General features: G+C 43.6%; 1 protein-coding gene across 2 annotated transcripts; it reads right to left on the bottom strand.

Moving 5' to 3' along the window:
• Nucleotides 1-3,545: 3,545 nt before the first annotated feature.
• On the bottom strand, nucleotides 3,546-17,356 carry LOC124006194 (ribonuclease ZC3H12A-like). Of its 2 annotated transcripts, none has more exons than XM_046316037.1 (7): nucleotides 16,956-17,356; nucleotides 13,868-14,335; nucleotides 12,086-12,225; nucleotides 8,373-8,607; nucleotides 6,681-6,787; nucleotides 5,267-6,373; nucleotides 3,546-4,628 (listed from the first exon to the last, which is right to left on the bottom strand). In XM_046316037.1, the coding sequence occupies exons 2-7, from the start codon at nucleotides 14,260-14,262 to the stop codon at nucleotides 4,549-4,551; spliced, it is 2,064 nt and encodes a 687-aa protein (XP_046171993.1). In that variant the 5' UTR covers nucleotides 14,263-14,335; nucleotides 16,956-17,356; the 3' UTR covers nucleotides 3,546-4,548. The 2 variants fall into 2 exon arrangements, 1 of the variants encoding a protein (XP_046171993.1); XR_006833743.1 differs by having other exon boundaries at nucleotides 4,527-4,628; nucleotides 5,135-6,373; nucleotides 16,956-17,351.
• Between the last annotated feature and the right edge of the window lie 2,962 nt (nucleotides 17,357-20,318).

The following is a 20,318-nucleotide window of genomic DNA, read 5'->3' as shown; positions in this document are numbered from 1 at the left end:
CCAGGCACTTGTCATCTCCCGTCTGGATTACTGCAACTCGCTGTTGGCTGGGCTCCCTGCCTGTGCCATTAAACCCCTACAACTCATCCAGAACGCCGCAGCCCGTCTAGTGTTCAACCTTCCCAAGTTCTCTCACATCACCCCGCTCCTCCGCTCTCTCCACTGGCTTCCAGTTGAAGCTCGCATCCGCTACAAGACCATGGTGCTTGCCTACGGAGCTGTGAGGGGAACGGCACCTCAGTACCTCCAGGCTCTGATCAGGCCCTACACCCAAATAAGGGCACTGCGTTCATCCACCTCTGGCCTGCTCGCCTCCCTACCACTGAGGAAGTACAGTTCCCGCTCAGCTCAGTCAAAACTGTTCGCTGCTCTGGCTCCCCAATGGTGGAACAAACTCCCTCACGACGCCAGGACAGCGGAGTCAATCACCACCTTCCGGAGACACCTGAAACCCCACCTCTTTAAGGAATACCTAGGATAGGATAAAGTAATCCTTCTCACCCCCCTTAAAATATTTAGATGCACTATTGTAAAGTGGTTGTTCCACTGGATGTCATAAGGTGAATGCACCAATTTGTAAGTCGCTCTGGATAAGAGCGTCTGCTAAATGACTTAAATGTAAATGTAAATGAAGCGCTGGGATAGAATGGCTCCCACGCCTACCTCTGAAGCGTCAACCTCGACAATGAATTGTTTAGTGACGTCAGGAGTAACGAGGATAGGAGCGGACGTAAAACTTTCTTTGAGAAGATCAAAAGCTCCCTGGGCGGAACCGGACCACTTAAAACACGTCTTGACAGAAGTAAGAGCTGTGAGAGGGGCAGCAACTTGACCGAAATTACGAATGAAACGCCGATAGAAATTAGCGAAACCTAGAAAGCGCTGCAACTCGACACGTGACCTTGGAACGGGCCAATCACTGACAGCTTGGACCTTAGCGGGATCCATCTGAATGCCTTCAGCGGAAATAACAGAACCGAGAAAAGTGACGGAGGAGACATGAAAAGAGCACTTCTCAGCCTTCACGTAGAGACAATTCTCTAAAAGGCGCTGGAGTACACGTCGAACGTGCTGAACATGAATCTCGAGTGACGGTGAGAAAATCAGGATATCGTCAAGGTAGACAAAAACAAAGATGTTCAGCATGTCTCTCAGAACATCATTAACTAATGCCTGAAAAACAGTTGGCGCATTGGCGAGACCAAACGGCAGAACCCGGTACTCAAAATGCCCTAACGGAGTGTTAAACGCCGTTTTCCACTCGTCCCCCTCTCTGATGCGCACGAGATGGTAAGCGTTACGAAGGTCCAACTTAGTAAAGAACCTGGCTCCCTGCAGAATCTCGAAGGCTGATGACATAAGGGGAAGTGGATAACGATTCTTAACCGTTATGTCATTCAGCCCTCGATAATCCACGCAGGGGCGCAGAGTACCGTCCTTCTTCTTAACAAAAAAAAACCCCGCCCCGGCAGGGGAGGAAGAAGGCACTACGGTGCCGGCGTCAAGAGACACAGACAAATAATCCTCGAGAGCCTTACGTTCGGGAGCCGACAGAGAGTATAGTCTACCCCGAGGAGGAGTGGTCCCCGGAAGGAGATCAATACTACAATCATACGACCGGTGAGGAGGAAGGGAGTTGGCTCTGGACGACTGAAGACCGTGCGCAGATCATGATATTCCTCCGGCACTCCTGTCAAATCGCCAGGGTCCTCCTGAGAAGTGAGGACAGAAGAAACGGGAGGGATAGCAGACATTAAACACTTCACATGACAAGAAACGTTCCAGGATAGGATAGAATTACTAGACCAATTAATAGAAGGATTATGACATACTAGCCAGGGATGACCCAAAACAACAGGTGTAAAAGGTGAACGAAAAATTAAAAAGGAAATAGTCTCACTGTGGTTACCAGATACTGTGAGGGTTAAAGGTAGTGTCTCATATCTGATACTGGGGAGATGACTACCATCTAAGGCGAACATGGGCGTAGGCTTCCCTAACTGTCTGAAAGGAATGTCATGTTTCCGAGCCCATGCTTCGTCCATAAAACAACCCTCAGCCCCAGAGTCTATCAAGGCACTGCATGTAGCACCCGAACCGGTCCAGCGTAGATGGACCGACATAGTAGTACAGGATCTTGATGGAGAGACCTGAGTAGTAGCGCTCACCAGTAGCCCTCCGCTTACTGATGAGCTCTGGCCTTTTACTGGACATGAATTGACAAAATGTCCAGCAAGTAGAGGCACAGGCGGTTGGTGATCCTCCGTTCCCTCTCCTTAGTCGAGATGCGAATACCTCCCAGCTGCATGGGCTCAGTCTCTGAGCCAGAGGAGGGAGATGGTTGCGATGCGGAGCGGGGAAACACCGTTAACGCGAGCTCTCTTCCACGAGCTTGGTGACGAAGATCTACCCGTCGTTCTATGCGGATGGCGAGCGCAATCAAAGAGTCCACACTGGAAGGAACCTCCCGGGAGAGAATCTCATCTTTAACCTCTGCGTGGAGTCCCTCCAGAAAACGAGCGAGCAGCGCCGGCTCGTTCCAGTCACTAGAGGCAGCAAGAGTGCGAAACTCTATAGAGTAATCCGTTATGGATCGATCACCTTGACATAGGGAAGCCAGGGCCCTAGAAGCCTCCCTACCAAAAACTGAACGATCAAAAACCCGAATCATCTCCTCTTTAAAGTTCTGGTAATTGTTAGAACAATCAGCCCTTGCCTCCCAGATAGCTGTGCCCCACTCTCGAGCCCGGCCAGTAAGGAGTGATATGACGTAAGCAACCCGAGCTCTCTCTCTAGAGTATGTGTTGGGTTGGAGAGAGAACACAATATCACACTGGGTGAGAAAGGAGCGGCACTCCGTGGGCTGCCCGGAGTAACAAGGTGGGTTATTAACCCTAGGTTCCGGAGGCTCGGCAGACCAGGAAGTAGCAGGTGGCACGAGTCGAAGACTCTGGAACTGTCCAGAGAGGTCGGAAACCTGAGCGGCCAGGTTCTCCACGGCATGACGAGCAGCAGACAATTCCTGCTCGTGTCTGCCGAGCATGGCTCCTTGGATCTTGACGGCAGTGTTACGAGCATCTGTAGTCGCTGGGTCCATTCTTGGTCGGATCCTTCTGTTATGCAGGTGAATGAGGACCCAAAAGCGACTTGGCGAAAACAGAGTCTTTATTCCAGTAAAGGAAAATAGGCAATACTCCTAGACAAATCGGAGCAGAAAACAAAACATAAAAACTAATTCCACTCGTAGTGACGAGGACAGACTGGAGACTCGACCATAAACTGTAGGTTGCCTCGGGAAGGCACCGACCGTAGCAGACTCAGACACCTGCTCACACGCAGCATCTGAGGGAAACAAGACACGACAGGGCGAGACAAAGACACAGCACGGCGAACAATATACAAGGATCCGACAGGACAGAAACGGAAAACAAGGGGAGAAATAGGGACTCTAATCAGAGGACAAGATAGGGAACAGGTGTGGAAAGACTAAATGAGTGAGTAGGAGAATGAGGAACAGCTGGGAGCAGGAACGGAACGATAGAGAGAGGAGAGAGAGGGAGGGAGAGAGAGAGGGATAGAAAAAGGGAACGAACCTAATAAGACCAGCAGGGGGAAACGAACAGAAGGGAAAGCAAAAAGACAAGACAATATAAGACAAAACATGACAGATATGCTATCTCTTGGTACCACCAGCTTCATAATAATAACAACATTCTGACTTTAAATACCTAGCTAGTACTTACCGTGCTGTAAAATAAACAGTTTAAAATAAAAAATAAAACGTTAAACAATTTGTTTAGACCAAGAACTCTACTCCAAATGTCCATGATAATTGAATTATACATTTGACATGTTTAGGCACTTAAATATATATAAAGTGGATAGCCAACAACTAATATAGAAACATTGTTAAAGTAATTGTCCAGTGGAAATCTCACTTTAAAAAAAAGTGAATATTCTGTTAACTCATACCCAAATAATGTTGATGACTCATATTATACTCGTATGTGGTCAAAGCATAAATTGGAGAAACCATTAAAAAATACCCTTAAACTCAAACAAACAGCAAGCATTTTATAAAATATTTCCTCAGAGGATGTTGTCATCCTCCTGAGGAGCTTGAGATAGCCAATCAGCAGTCTATTCGCATGAATATTAAAAAATATAAAAACGATATACGCTCACACCATTCTGTTGGGGTACGCCCACACCATTCCAACACAGAAAAGCTGCTTTTGAACCTACTTAAAACATTTTGGAAGGAAAACCATTTCACTCATACTGTATTGTAATTAATTATTGGTCATATTTCATGGAAATCGGGAAACACTGGACAGTTACTTTAAAATATCTATTGGGTTTACCCAGTCTTTGGTGATACAAGAGACCCTCACAAGCCATATTACAGTACACATATTTTTATACATCAATCTTGCTGAAAAAGTCACATTCTGGTCTATGAGGGAATTAGAACATTTGGATCAATGAAAAAGTGCTTCTAAAACATTCATTCAGTTCTTTGGCAGCTTCTTCCACATATACTCTTGGTTAAAAGGATACTGGATAGTGGTTGTGGCTCTTTGGGCGTAGCTTTATACACGGAAAAAGGTATACCATTGCATTCCACACTGCATAAAGAGATGGAAAACCAAATATTTGTCTATGAGTCAGGAAATACATTATGGCCATCAGAACCACAATACTTTAGACTTTAGACAAGGACATTATTTTAGACAATTATTTCTTATTGCATGAGAGCTGAATTTCGGACAAACGAGAGATCACATACCATATATCCCAAATGATGATACAATATGCATCAACAGTCAAACGCTCTAGATTCACTTTTGCCGTGGTACTGAGTCTAAAGGCAAGATTTGACTACACTGTTATAAATGTATACAACTTCAATAAGTCACAATCTCAAATAATCTAGTTAAACATGACAGGGGATTCATGCCGATTCTACACACTTCTCCCAAACTGAACACACTACCTGTCATGGATTTCACATAAGCTATGCAAGCACATGATCACGAAGGAAGGACAACATCAACAACAAAATGTTGCCCTTTCACATTCTAAACAGTTCAAACCGTTAGAGTAAATTAAAGGAAAAGAGCAAGAGAATTACCCAAGGCACATTTTCACCCAAGTATCCCATTGACATCAATGAATGATTTACGGGGAAGTTAAGAGTTGTGCAAGCTTATCTCAACCCTGAATCAACCCCTTAGACAAGATGCTTAGAGGCATCAGAAGGCACCTCTCTGAGATTTGAGGTTGAGGATCTCTGCAGCCAGCTTCTGGGCGTCCATCAGGTGAGGAAACATCTCCATGACCGTATCCACCTGGTGGGGGTTGAAAATGGCCTGCAGTTTCTTACGGAGCTCCTGTCTCTCTGTGTCAAAGGCAGAAGGTGGAGGTGGCTGGGCCCAGGAGTCGTGTTCCTGCTGATTCCTGTAAGAGGAGCATGAGTGGGGGGGCTCCATGCGGGGTAGGGTGGGGGCCGGGGGGGGGAGGCTACAGGATGCCCTAGCCTGGGGGACCCCGCCATGGAAGGGGTCTGACCAGTACTTCTGGGGGTGCTGATGGGGGTGGAAATGGTGTGCCCCCACCCCGTCTTGCTGGAAGTTGCAGGGGAGACTGTAGTGGTGCATGTTGGGTGGGAACAGAGGAGGCGAGTAGGTGTCATATCTCAGCTGGGATTGGGAGTGGGACTCGAGGTGTGGGTTGCTGTGGTGCTGCTGCTGGGGACCTGAGGAGGGAGACAAATGGAAACACCTGCAGGGCTGGGGGCTGTCCTGGGCCAGCCTCTCTGGATGTATGCCTGGATGTCTGGAACCAGAGGGGAAGCCCTGCTGCTGCCTGAGCCTGAAGGCCTTGCTGTGGCCTTGGGACACATCCGAGTACTGGCTCTGGCTCTCATAGGAGCCAAAACCAGAGTCCAGGCACTCATGGGAGATGCTGGCATAGGGGAGGTCAGTAGTAGTGGAGGGGGAGAGCATACTGGGCCAGTCCATCTGTCCTTGGCCTACTGCTGTGGGGCTGCGGGCCTGCTGATTCCTACTGGAGCGTGGCCTATCCCAGAATAGCAACATGTTCTCAGTTACCTGGCTCTTGGGACCCTCCCTCAGGGAACCGCGGTGCTCTAATGTCAACCTGTGCTCCAGGTCATTCTCCAGAGAATAGGAGGGAAAGGATCCCGGGTCGGCCTGGGGGCCCCTCAGGTGTGACATCATGGGATTCCGGTCCTCTTTTTCCGAGGAGAGCCTTGCCTTCTCCCTGAGCTCGTCAGCCAACGAGGAGTGGGATTGGTGAGTGCGCTCAGGGTGGTAGAACTTACACTTCACGCCGTAGGTGCACTTTTTACCTGAAATAGAACACATAAATGACAGTTACTAAACATGACAGCTATTACACTATTACTACCTAAATCTAAAATAACAGTATTACTCTACAATGACTCTACAATTCTACAGGAGAAATTATCTGGATTCTTCACAACGAGTCTCGGATTAGAAGGGCTGATATAAAATCAGTTATGCCTAATGGAGACCTGATCCTAGCTTAGTACTTTGATTCAACAAGATAGGTTTTAAAATAAGCTTCAGTGTTCAGACAATCAAATTAGAACCCTATGGTACCTCACACACATATCTCTATGGTTGATATCTTACCATAAGGACAGAGTTGGCGCTTGTGTTCTGGCAGCAGAGGCTTCTTCCGAAGGAAGTTCTCCAGACTGGGACCATGACGACCAAGCGGGTCATCTGGGGGCATGAATCTGGGCCGGGAAATGGGTAATATTGATCAGAAAACCACACAGGCAGAGAAGTGATAGAGGATCTAATCACAACAAGAATAAGAACAATAAGACGTGGTGCAGTCAGAGGGAATGTTTGCTTTTCCGATCTGAAATAATGACATGAATACATGTCTCATTAATCATCCTCTAACCATACAGGAGTGGTCACCAACCTTTGAGTTAAGATCACTTTGAATCAAAATGCAAGCTGAGATCTACCGCACACGATTTTTGTTGTTGTTGAAGATTACATTAAAAAAAGCCTATGCAAAATGAACCTATTAAAAACAGTACTGTAACAATTAGGTTGATGCAGTAGGCTATAGGCCCAATACATTGTCACCGCATATTGGCTTTGCTTGAATTTCCTGCAAATGTATTGTTCGCACCATTTTAATCGATTTTTAGGTAGGCTATGCAATCACACCGGTAATAGATCAGTTGTTGTATTACTTGTGGAGGCACAGCTGAGTGAGCTACATGTAAATAATCATGTATTTTACTGGGCTGATGGTGCCTGTATCTGATGGTCAGTCTCAGTAGAGGGAGAGAGCAGCAGACTGAAGGTTTGCCTCTTAACGTCCCTACGCCTTACCTTTCCTCAGTAGACCAAAAAGAGACACTGCCTTCCAGCTGATGGCAAAACTCGAGTCTCACAACATTAATTCTGCCTCTAGACAAATACTTGTTGCTACTCCTTTGAACAGAGAAAGTGAAATATTCCTCGATATTAAAAAAGACCCAAGCAGCTAATAATAACCACGCAAGCCCATCGATATAACTTCCTACTCATTCATTACAGCTTTAGTGCGGGTTGTAGTGCGAGTGGAAGTAGGATGAACGTGCATTTTATGGATAATAAAAGTGTTGAATAAAAAGTATTGACAGTGCTGTGCAAGAACTTAAACAGGCACACACTCAAAAACACCAGCTTGGTCGCTGTATTTGTGGAATCATGGTTTTAAAAGTTCTGAAATCTCAAAATCTCAACTTTGCTGTAGCTTTCTTTTATGCCTGCTACATTACTACTTAACGGTAATCTGAGCCATCCGATTGGCCAGCGGTAGGCCTATAGTGCACTTGATTTACCCTCCGGGCCCGCCGGGAAGTTTTAAAATGGAACAATTCACCTACCTGGCACGCAGGGAAATGTTTGGCGATCGTCTAGGAATGCCTTGGAGATCGACCAGTTGGTGACCATGACCTTACAGTGTATTACACTACTACAGTATCTGCTCTAAAGGTCAAATCTGTTTTTCGGAACTAAGTTGCTCGCTATTTCTGGGCTGAATCCTGACTAGAGCACTATGTGCATGACTCAAATAGTTCTACTTATCTACCCTTGACATCAATCCATGATTAATATTTTTTTTTTTAAAGTTAAAAACCTGTTTATACATTTCATGTTTCTGTCCAAAAATCAGTATTTATGACAGATGTTACCCGCTGAAACCCCCCATACCACATGTATGGGGGATTGAATTCCTGGCCCCACTGGCCTCTTCACCATTGTATCTTCTCCCCTTAATTCATGCCTGCCACTGTCAACCCCCCCTGTACTCACTTGTCATTGACGAAAGAGTACATAAGCAGCCTCTCCTCGATACAACGCTTCCACTCCGGACGCTCTCCCTGCAGGTCCCTATAGGTGTCGTTGGACACGATCACACCATCCGACTCGTAGGCATGCTTCACAATAAAACGGTCGTCGTAGCAGACCACCCGTTTACCACCGACGCGTCTCGAGGGAGTGAAGACGACTATCTTCTTCTTCTCTAGCTCCATTAGAATGTGTTGGTCTGGAAATAAAATGTGCAGATGTTTCACCAAGTGTTTTATTATGGCCCAGTCTCCGGCCTGTATCCATAAAGCTTCTCAGAGTAGGAGTGCTGATCTAGGATCAGTTTTTCCGGATAGATAATAATCAATAAGATTTCATGGACAGCTGTTGTTGGTGATGAAAGAGGCAGAGATGGTTCGCTTTATGTTTGGTCTTTCATCATATTGGAATTCTGTTTGACACAAAATATTCCCCTGCCTTAACGGTTAATGTCGTCTTAGTACACATTAACATGACTAATATTTCAAAACAAAAACAATGTATTCTATACCTTTGCATGATAAACAAGCCAGGTGACACTATGATAATAAAGTGTTGCATAACATTGCTTCGGTCAAATATGGTATAGTGTCACAAATCAAACAGGGGACAAATCAACTGCGGGGGAAAAGAATCCCTGACACAAAACATACAGAGCACAAAACCATCAATCATTTAAAACAAATATTACATGACTGGCTAATTATTACATAAGCTGTTCAAACTTCACAACCTACATCCCCAGTATCATATAACATGGAAACCTCCCTGCAGACTAAATTAAAGCATTGACAAATACATTCAAAATGAACTTGGAATAAATGGACAAGGTGTACACACAGTGTGAAAATGGACAATGGAAATTGTCATCTAAATAAACAAAATGCACAAGCTAAAGGCAACAATGTTCAGTAATCCAACTTTGGAAAGAACTGGTGCCATATCTGCTATATCTGCTAAATTGTAATTATTTGCCAACCTCCTCATGCTTTTTTCCCCCTACTGTGTTATTGACTTGTTTACTGTTTACTCCATGTGTAACTCTGTGTTGCTGTCTGTTCACACTGCTGCTAGCCTGTCTGGTTAAATAAAGGTGAAATAAAAATAAATACAAATATTCATATGGTGTCTCAAAGTAGGAGTAGTGATCGAGGATCTGGTCCCCCCTGTCCATGTCATCTTATCCAATATGACCTAAAAAATACTGTATTTTTGTCTTAGAACAGCACTCCTAATGATACACTTGTATATCCACCCTGACTTAAGTGTGAGACATAGGGCTCCATATTGAACAATTTTCTTGAGATTTTTAGACTAAAGCCCGAAAAGCACTCACAAATGTCAACTGTCTGTGTCACAAATGCTTTGATAGTTCAGGTAACAACAATTAATTGACACTTAAACCTTAACGCTATGCTTGATTGGAAACGGTTAAAGACACAGACAGTAACCTGGGTGTGTGAGAAAAACAGTTGCAACTTCCTGGTTGGGGATTTCCCAATTCCCAGGTAGGACTGACTGTCGGGGTTATTTTTACTTCCTGGTTACTGGGATTGAAAACATCACTTTTGGCTGGCTTGCTCCACCTCAGACAAAGCCACTGAACCATGCAAGCAGCGGGTACTAGGTGATGATGCATCAGCTTCAAATAGTGGTCCGCCCTACTGCACACTGGCTTTGTTCGTGGATTCGCTAGGTTAACACAAACACCTAACAACTGATAACTGATAGCCTTCAGGTACGTGTGTTCGACAACATGTGGGTTGAAGCAATCACAATTTGGACAATTTATTTATATATTTTTTTCCAGAAAGCCTAGAGTATGACGTCAGGCAGGGGTTCTGGATTTCAGTATTTCAACATTTGTCCAGCAATACCCTCTGGTGGAGTTTTCCAGTGCCTTTTGCCTCAGTCTCATATTACAGACACATCACATGACTGGAAACATACTGTAGGTGCAGTGAGTGTACTTACCAAACCCCTGCATACCAATGAGATAAGGGAATGTATTGCATTATTTTAAAGCAACAGTCACAACGAATACTGTACTTTATTGTAGTGTGTTGATTTTCTGTGTCTAGTATTTTTACGTATTGCTGACCTCACAAAATGTATTTCCATAGTCCTAGACTAAAAAGCATTGTTCAATATTGTACATGAGCTTAGTTTGTGTGTTCAAAATCGCCTGGTATTAAATAAGTATTAATATTCAGAAAGAGAGACTAGTCTAATTCGAACTACAGTGCATTCGGAAAGTATTCAGGCCCCTTGACTTTTTCCACATTTTTTTACATTACAGCCTTATTCTAAAACGGATTAAATGTTTTTTTCCCACCTCATCAATCAACACACAATACAACATAATGACAAAGAAATGTAAATAAGTATTCAGGCTCTTTACTCAGTACTTTGTTGAAGCACCTTTGGCAGTGATTTCAGCCTTGAGTCTTCTTGGGTATGACGCTACAAGCTTGACACACCTGTATTTGGGGAGTTTCTCCCATTCCTCTCTGCAGATTCTCTCAAGCTGTCAGGTTGGATGGGGAGTGTCGCTGCACAGCAATTTTCAGGTCTCTCCAGAGATGTTTGATCAAGTTAAAGTCCCGGCTCTGGCTGGGCCACTCAAGGACAGAGACTTGTCCCGAAGCCACTTCTGCGTTGTCTTGGATGTGTGCTTAGGGTAGTTGTCCTGTTGGAAGGTGAAACTTTGCCCCAGTCTGAGGTCCTGAACGCTCTGGAGCAGGTTTTCATCAAGGATCTCTCTGTACTTGTTTCCCAGTCCCTGCCACTGAAAAACATCCCCACAGCATGATACTGCCACCACTATGGCTCACCTTAGGGATGGTGCCAGGTTTCCTCCAGAAGTGATGCTTGGCATTCAGGCCAAAGCGTTCAACCTTAGTTTCATCAGATCAGAGAATCTTGTTTCTCATGGTTTGAGAGTCCTTTGGGTGCCTTTTGGCAAACTCCAAACGGGCTGTCATAGGCCTTTTACTGAAGAGTGGCTTCAGTCTGGCCACTCTACCATAAAGGCCTGATTGGTGGAGTGCTACAGAGATGGTTGTGCTTCTGAAAGTTTCTCCCATCTTCATAGTGGAACTCTGTCAGAGATGAACATTGGGCTTTTGGTTACATCCCTGAACAAGGCACTTCACCCCCGATTGCTCAGTTTGGTCGGGTGGCCAGCTCTAGGAAGAGTCTTGGTGGTTCTAAACTTCTTCCATTTAAGAATGATGGAGGCCACTGTGTTATTGGGGACCTTCAATGCTGCAGATATTTGTTGGTACCCTTCCCCAGTTTTGTGCCTCAACACAATCCTGTCTCAGAATTCTGCAGACAATTCCTTTTGTCTAACTCCTCCTGTGAGACCTTATTTAGACAGGTGTGTGCCTTTCAAAATCATGTCCAATCAATTGAATTTACCACAAGTGGACTCCAATCCACTTGTAGAAACATCTCAATGTTGATCAATGGAAACAGGATGCTCCTAAGCTCAATTTTGAGTCTCATAGCAAAGGGCATGAATACTTATGTAAATAATGTATCTGTTTTTTATTTTGAATACATTTGCAAAAATTTTATTCACTTTTTTGTATTTAATTAATTTTAGAATAAGGCTGTAACGTAACACAATGTGGATGCACTATAAATCTGAATGCACTATTTGTGAATCTCACCTGTGATGGGGACATCAGGCCTGGGCTGCTCCTTGCGCCATGAGGGCACAAACACAATGACCGTTGAGTGACCTCTATCCAGGAAATAGATCACTGCCAACTCAATTCCCCTACAGGAGAACACTTGTTTGTTACCATGACTGGAAGGGAGACAAGAGAGCAGGAAATGGGATAAATAAATATGTCATTACTTTCGAGGAATCAACAAACATTTTTAGTGAAGAGGGCAGAGAGGTGAAGGTGCAGTTTTATGTCAATCTCTGTTTCATTGATAAAATAAATAGGTAGAGCAAAGCTAATTTGACCAAATAATTTATCGTCTGTCTACGATGCATTCACTTCACAGTGGCAATGCAAGCGAATGACAAGGTTTGCACAGTTGAAAAAATAATACACAGGAACACAGGCACGCAGCTAAAAAAAAGTACTCTTTCTGAGGAGTAAAGTAGCATGACATCATTAATGTAACATATCTGTTATAAGATAATAACATATGACAGAATGACAGCTATACTGTACATAAAGGTCCTATTTTACGTACAGCAGAGCTAAATAACACTTGCAGAGAGACCTTTGAACTTTATTGGACAATAAATATAAAACACCAGGTAAAAAAAAGTAATATATCTTCGGCAAAACGTAAAAACATCACATGGTAGGGTGAGTGGGTGAAAACGAGCTTTGGTGATGGCATTTAACCAAGGCAAATATGACTATTTATGTTCTAAATCATTCAGTCGGGTCTTTCTCTAACATATCATTAACATTATATCCAAAAAGTCAGATTTTGCATCCTAATGTATCCAATAATAAGCACCGAGCTCCGTTGACACTCCTTGCAGCAACTCTTTAGGATTTGACATATGTTGTGCTCTTCTGCCGTTTCTGTGGGTCACAAAAAGCTAAATAAGCACGGCATGAGTGGAATTAAACGTACAAGTCTTAGGATCAAGTGCCCTGCTCAAAGGTACGTCAACAGACTTTCTCACCCAGTCAGATTTGAACCGGCGATCTTTCGCTCACTGGCCCAATGGCTGTCACTGCTAGGCTACCTGTCACCACATGTGAATCTGACATTCCTTTGAACATACACGTGGATTGTGTTTCCTTATTGGTTTATGAATTGAAGCGAGTCCAAGCATACGCTGTATACTCAAATAGCCAAGTAATCAAACTGGAATTAAGAAGATCTAAAAGAAATGTTGGCTTGAGTCCATTCATGCAATAAGGAGCAGGCAGTTAAAAATGGTCATATATGCAAATACTTGAACCAAGAAGACATAATAAGACTTGAGTGACAATGTTGTCTGGCCTGTTCAATATGAACACTGGGAGCCCAGTGCGAGGCGGAGACTTGCGTCGGAGATTTGCATATAGTACAGCATTAACCTTAGCAAAGGCATGCACAGGCATGGCTAACTGCCTCTTCAAACCCAGCTGACAAAATTGCACGAAGGTGTATGAGAAGAGCATGTGGTTCTCGTGTTGAAGGGTCATAGTTCAACAGCTGATAAGGAGGAGTTGTACACCTGTAGCTTTACAGGTATTCTTCACATAGCTGGCCGTCATTGTCATTGCGATGTATAACAAACCACACGAGGAGAACATAATACAATACATCCGCTTCATCTAATTTCTCAACCACAATAGCATGTTAACCCTTACAGGACAGGACTGCCATGAACATGACATGCACGTGTGTACCAACACAGCTGAACTCATTGAAACACTTCAATAGCTCTTACAAACATAAAAAGAAAAATCTCTTCTAGACTCGCTCACCTCATGGCCACATTGCTGCCGTCAATAACGATAGGTTTCAGTTCACTGTCTGTGTCCCGCCTGTCTTCCAGTAATGCGACTGGTCTGTCTCTCTTGGGGCCATGGTTCCTAGAGGAGGCCATGCTGGAGCATGTGTGGCTTGTGGGGCCAGTAGTGTCGTCACCACTCTCAGGGATGGTTGAGTTAGAAGTACTAGTGCTGGCTCCACTGCGGACCAGCTCCCCCAGTACAGAGTTGGTGTCTGTACTCAGGCCTAGCTTAAGCAGGGCGGACCGAACTTCCATGGGGGAGTAGCCCAACTTTCTGAAGAAGTCCACCCTGAGCTGGAGCTCTCCTGTGTTGGGTTCAAATGGACTAGTGGCTGGGGTCTGGAGGCTGGGAAAGGCCTGGTCCATGCTCTATTACTGTCTGGGCTTTCTTGTACAGCATGGGAGGGTTATGACCTATTTGTCATGTTGATACTGTTGCCTGGATTGAACAGAGAGAGAGAGAGAGACTTCAGTTAAATTCAAGACAATGTTATGCAAATTTACTGAACAAAAATATTCCAAAAAACATTCTTCTTGATGAACATCCAGGTGCTTTTTGGCAAACCTGAGTCAACTTTTTGGATAGCAGTTCTCCCATTATGTCTGGCGAAAACCAAACACTGCATCCCACTGTAAGAACCTCATACCAACGGTCAAGCATGGTGGTGGTAGTGCGATGGTTTGGGGATGTTTTGCTACCTAAGGACCTAGACGACTTGCCTTAATAGAAGGAAAAAGGAATTCTGCTAAGTATCAGAGAATTCTACAGGAGAATGTCAGGCCATCCGTCTGTAAGCTGAAGCTGAAGCGCAGCTGGGTCATGAAGCAAGATAATGATCCAAAACACACAATCAAGTCTACATGAAAAATTGCTTAAAAGCCCCCAAAAATTAGTTTTGGAATGGCCGAGTCAAAATCCAGACCTAATCCCAATTGAGATGGCAGGACTTGAAACGAACAGTTCATGTTTCAAAAACCCAAATGTTGCTGAGTTAAAGCAGTTCTGCACGCAAGAGTGGGCCAAAATTCCTCCACAGCGATGTGAGAGACTGATCAACAACCACAGGGAGCATTTGGTTGCAGTCATTGCAGCTAAAGGTGGCACAACCGGTAATTGAATGGAAGTGAGAAATTACTTATTCACAAAGGGGAATTGGGTGTTGCATAACTTTGTTAATAAAAAAATCTAATAAGTAAACTTTCTTTGTTGTTATTTGTAAACTCAGGGTCCCTTTATCTAATATTAGGTTTTGCTTGAAGATCTGATAACATTCATCATAAAAAATATGCAAAAATAGAGAAAATCAGAAAGGGGGCAAATATTTCTTCACAGCACTGTTTTTCACAGCACTGTTTTTCACAGCACTGTTTTTCACAGCACTGTATAAAATGCAACAATTTCTGATATTTTACTGAGTTACAGTTCACATTAGGGAATCAGTCATTTTAAATAAATTCATTAGGCCGTAATCTATGGATTTCACAAGACTGGGAATACAGATGTGCACCTGTTGGTCACAAATACCAACAACAACAAAAAGGTAAGGGCGTGGATCCGAAAACCAATCATTATCTGGTGTGACCACCATTCGCCTCGTGCCGCTCTCCCATACATCTGCCATCTGCCCGGTACAGTTGAAACCGGGATTCATCCGTGAAGAGCACACTTCTCCAGTGTGCATTTGCCCACTGAAGTCGGTTACGAAGCTGAACTGCAGTCAGATCAAGACCCTGTTGAGGATGACGAGCATGCAGATAAGCTTCCCTGAGGTGATTTCTGACAGTTGAATTTCCATGGTGGTGTAAACCCAGTTTCATCAGCTGTCCGGGTGGCTGGTCTCAGATGATCCTGCAGGTGAAACCGGATGTGGAGATCCTTGGCTGGCATGGTTACACGTGGTCTGTGGTTGTGAGGCCTGGTGGAAGTACTGCCAAATTCTCTAAAATGACATTGGAGGTCGCTTATAGTAGAGAAATGAACATTCAGTTCAGCTCTGGTGGACATTCCTGCAGTCACCATGCCAATTGTACACTGCCTCAAAACATGAGACATCTGTGGCATTGTGTTGCACATTTTAGAGTGGCCTTTTATTGTCCCCAACACAAGGTTCACCTGTGTAATGCTCATGCTGCTTAATCTGCTTCTTGATATGCCACACCTGTCAGGTGGTTGAGGAATATCCTGGTAAAGGAGAAATGCTCACTAATTTTGACATATGCCCTGGAGTGTTATAATCTCCACCCGGCACAGCCAGAAGAGAACTGGCCACCCCACATAGCCTGGTTCCGCTCTAGGTTTCTTCCTAGGTTTTGGCCTTTCTAGGGAGTTTTTCCTAGCCACCGTTCTTCTACACCTGCATTGCTTGCTGTTTGGGGTTTTAGGCTGGCGATCTGCCACCCACTAACAGGGATGAAAACAAATGTGTGCACAACATTTGAGAAAAATAAGATTTTAGTGCATATGGAACATTTCTGGGATCTTTCATTTCAGCTCATGAAACATGGGACCAACAGTTTATATTTTTGTTCAGTGTAGTTTGGCTGACATACTGTATTATGTCAGAGTAATATGCAAATTATTCAGTTGACAACTTGACATAGTGACTGTACTGCATTACATTTGTATTACGTTGCAGGCCTCATATCATTGTATTCACATTAGGCTAAAGTGTCACAGGTCTACAGCAATTGCAAACGGGTTTTAGATTATTGCAATGTATCACAGAAACCACACAATTAAACTGGTAAACTTCCCAAATGTTATTCAACATTACCATAGCCTGAAGCAACCTGGACGAATCAAAGAACTAGATTAATCCCAAGCGAATATTAAGTATTTACCCATGTAAATAATAAAATAGCATATACTAAAAACTACATTACAAAGGCCGACAATGGATTAAGGTATTCCTTGGTACAGAAGGAGAACCTGGCGCCGTGTGCATACAAGGACAGGTGACACGTAAATCAGATTCATGTGACGTGAGAGTGAAAATAATAAGAGTAAATCATGATCTTTGTACAAAAACACAACGCTGACAATGGTGTTTAGAATTTACCTTAACTTTCAATTCGTGTTCCTCTTCGTGGTGATCCATTTTTACCTCGACCATACGTTTAGCATTTCTGATTTACGCTATGGCTATGACTTCGCAAACGCAGCACCTCCCTCGCTCGTACTCAAAAGTGTCCTTCCTTTATTCCTGTGCGGCCACGGGCCCAAAATGTTAAAGTCCTCCCAAGTCGCCTTCAAATTATAGCCTACGCTCCTTGTAGAGCTACATTTTCCTAGTCCTAGCCTAGAAGTCAAATTTAATTCTTGAATTTCTGAAACTGAAACTGAAACTAACCCTGCCCTGTTAAGGTAAAGTCTGATTTCTAAATCAAAATTATGGACATGTTGTACCTGTAGGTATAGCAGCAGTAAGTAGTGGTGCTGAGGGTGCTGCCTCCATAAAATCGTAATAAAAAAATATATTTGAAAAAGAAAGATAGAAAATATTTTTTTTTCCTGCAGCTATGCCTGTAGGCCTATTTAATTGTCTGACTGGAATTGCTCTCCAAGAAAACTTTAGCAATAGGCTACAGTGATGATCTAGGCTTAACCTACAGTGTAAATGTATTTACAGTGATTAAGTATCTGCCCTTGTGAAATGTAGGCTCTAGTTCACTATTGATATACTCTATGGTACAGAACAGATTTTCCCACTAGATGTCACGCTTTACATTGTCTCATGCTGGGTTGATTGTCTCACACTGCACTCTTAGGCCTACCTTGTTCAAGCCAAAGACATCGTGTGTGTGTTTTGGGTATGTGAATAGGTGGCATGTGGGTTTCAAGTTTGGGGGAAACAATATTTTTTCACAAAAATATGTACCTTTTATGCATGGATCTATCACCACATTTGCAGACTAATATAACATAGCCTACTATTTCTAAAGTGATGAGTAGATTGCATAGTCAGAAATTAGGCTAATAATATGTTCACAAAAAAGACGGTTCTGCTTTTCTTCTTCTTTCTTCGCTCACATTCAGAGCTCAGCCCCAGCTAGAGGGACATTCTTTAGCAGGATCTGAGAAAAATGTAAAGTTTTATAAACACATTTCATGCAATTCTACAACACTTTACTTGCCATGACTGGATACATTAGCATAATCTTTAATACCACAAAATGACACAAAACTAATGCCACAGAAGTGCATTGCACCCAGCCCGCCACAGGAGTCACTAGAACTGATGGGACAAGAACATCCCTGTAGGCCAAACTCTCCCCTAACCCGAACGATGCTGGGCCAATTGTGTGCTGCCCCATGGGTCTCCCGGTCACGGCCGGTTTGTGGACTCAAACAAGGATCTCTAGTTGCACAGTTAGCATTGCGATGCAGTGCCTCAGACCACTGCGTCACTCGGGAGGCATTCTGGTGAGGTGTTTTGAAGGAATGTATTTATTTGTGTTTAGACAGGAGTATATCATTTTGGCAAGTTCCATTCAATTTACTTTAAGGGAACCTGAGCTTATTAGACACGCCGCCTATGAGTATGTGTAAAGTTTTGCATGTGTAAGGCTTTGCATGTGTGTGATATGTTACTTCAAAGGTGAGGTTAGGCAAGTATGTGGATGTGGCCAGTTTGTCTGTGCCTTTCAGGTTAATGAATTTGTTTGGTTGGTACCAGGGTGGTAGCACTTTAGTTTAGAGTGCTAAAACAACATGGTAACATCCGGAAAGTAATAGGAAACAACAGCGAAATAAGACGGAAACGACCAGGTAAGAACCCGTTAATAGTTACTATGTAGCTGCTAAATACTGATATAAAGTTTTATACATTACCCTGGTTGTTATGTAGAAACAATTGTTCCTTCCTGAAGAACTATCAGTAATAGAGGCTAAGTAGCAAAAGTTACATAGTAAGTATTTAAGGACATTTCTCTCTTCTCAGTAGCACTGTCTGTACTTATTAAGAATGTACTTGGAACTTTCATAGAAAGACTATTTATTTCATAGAAACATTTGAGAAATGACATCACACTTATGCTGGATGTGGTCCAACCTCAAAACATACATGGTGTGTCTTTGGTTATAGATGGGTAGTTAGCTTTTTGTTACCATCTTGTTATTTTGGCACTGTACTTAAGTAACTATTATGTATCTTACTGTTCATTTCTTTATAGTTTCACCATATCTTCAGTATACAATTCATTTAAAAAGTATTCAGACACCTTCCCCTTTTCCCCATTTTGTTCCGTCACAGACTTATTCTAAAATTGATTAAATAACTTTTCCCCCTCATCAATCTACATTCAATACCCCATAATACCCCACATTTAAAAATAAAAATCAGAAATACCTTATCTACATAACTATTCAGACCCTTTGCTATGCGTCATGAAATTGAGGTCAGGTGCATCCTGTTTCCATTGATCATCCTTGAGATGTCTCTACAACTTGATTGGAGTCCACTTGTGGAAAAATTCAATTGATTGGACATGATTTGGAAAGGCACACACTTGTCTATATAAGGTCTCACAGTTGACAGTGCATGTCAGAGCAAAAACCAAGCCATGAGGTCAAAGGAATTGTCCGTAGAGATTAGATACAGGATTGTGTTGAGGCACAGATTTGAGGAAGGCTACCAAAACATTTCTGCAGCATTGAAGATCCCAAAGAACATAGTGGCCTCCATCATTCTTAAATGGAAGAAATTTGGAATTTCTTCCTAGAGCTGGCTGCTTGGCCAAACTGAGCAATCAGGGGAGAAGGGCCTTGGTCAGGGAGGTGACCAAGAACCCGATGGTCACTCTGACAGAGCTCAAGAGTTCCTCTGTGGAGATTGGAGAACCTTCCAGAAGGACAAACATCTCTGCAGCACTCCAACAATCAGGCCTTTATGGTAGAGTGGCCAGACTGAAGCCACTCATGAGAGCCCGTTTGGAGTTTGCCAAAATGCACCCAAAGGACCCCCAGACCATGAGAAACAAGATTCTTTGGTCTAATGAAACCAAGATTACTAGGCTACCTGCCACCCCAAAGCAACTAGCAGCAGTGCATTTGGTGTGTGTGAGTGTGTGTGTGTGCGGCATCAGTATGCATGTGTGTGCATGTTATGTGCATGGGGTAGTTTGCAGTGTGTGTATGTGTGTGTTGAGTTGTCAGTGAAAGTCACACATGTCGAATACAACAGGCGTAGGTAGACGTTACAGTGAAATGCTTACTTACAAGCCCTAAACCACATATGTCAGAGTCAAGGCCCGCGGGCCACATCCGGCCCGCGAGAAGGTTTTTTACGGCCCCTGGGATGATCTTGATTTGTTATTAGAACCGGCCCGCAGACCGCAGCAAGCCGGCAGCCCGCAGATCTTTTACACGCACCAATACTACATTTCCCACAATGCAACGGTGACGCACCGAGCAGTAGGCTGCT

Source organism: Oncorhynchus gorbuscha, linkage group LG19, assembly GCF_021184085.1.
Source record: "Oncorhynchus gorbuscha isolate QuinsamMale2020 ecotype Even-year linkage group LG19, OgorEven_v1.0, whole genome shotgun sequence".
Taxonomy (NCBI): domain Eukaryota; kingdom Metazoa; phylum Chordata; class Actinopteri; order Salmoniformes; family Salmonidae; genus Oncorhynchus; species Oncorhynchus gorbuscha.
This window is presented reverse-complemented; position numbering and strand designations above follow the sequence as displayed.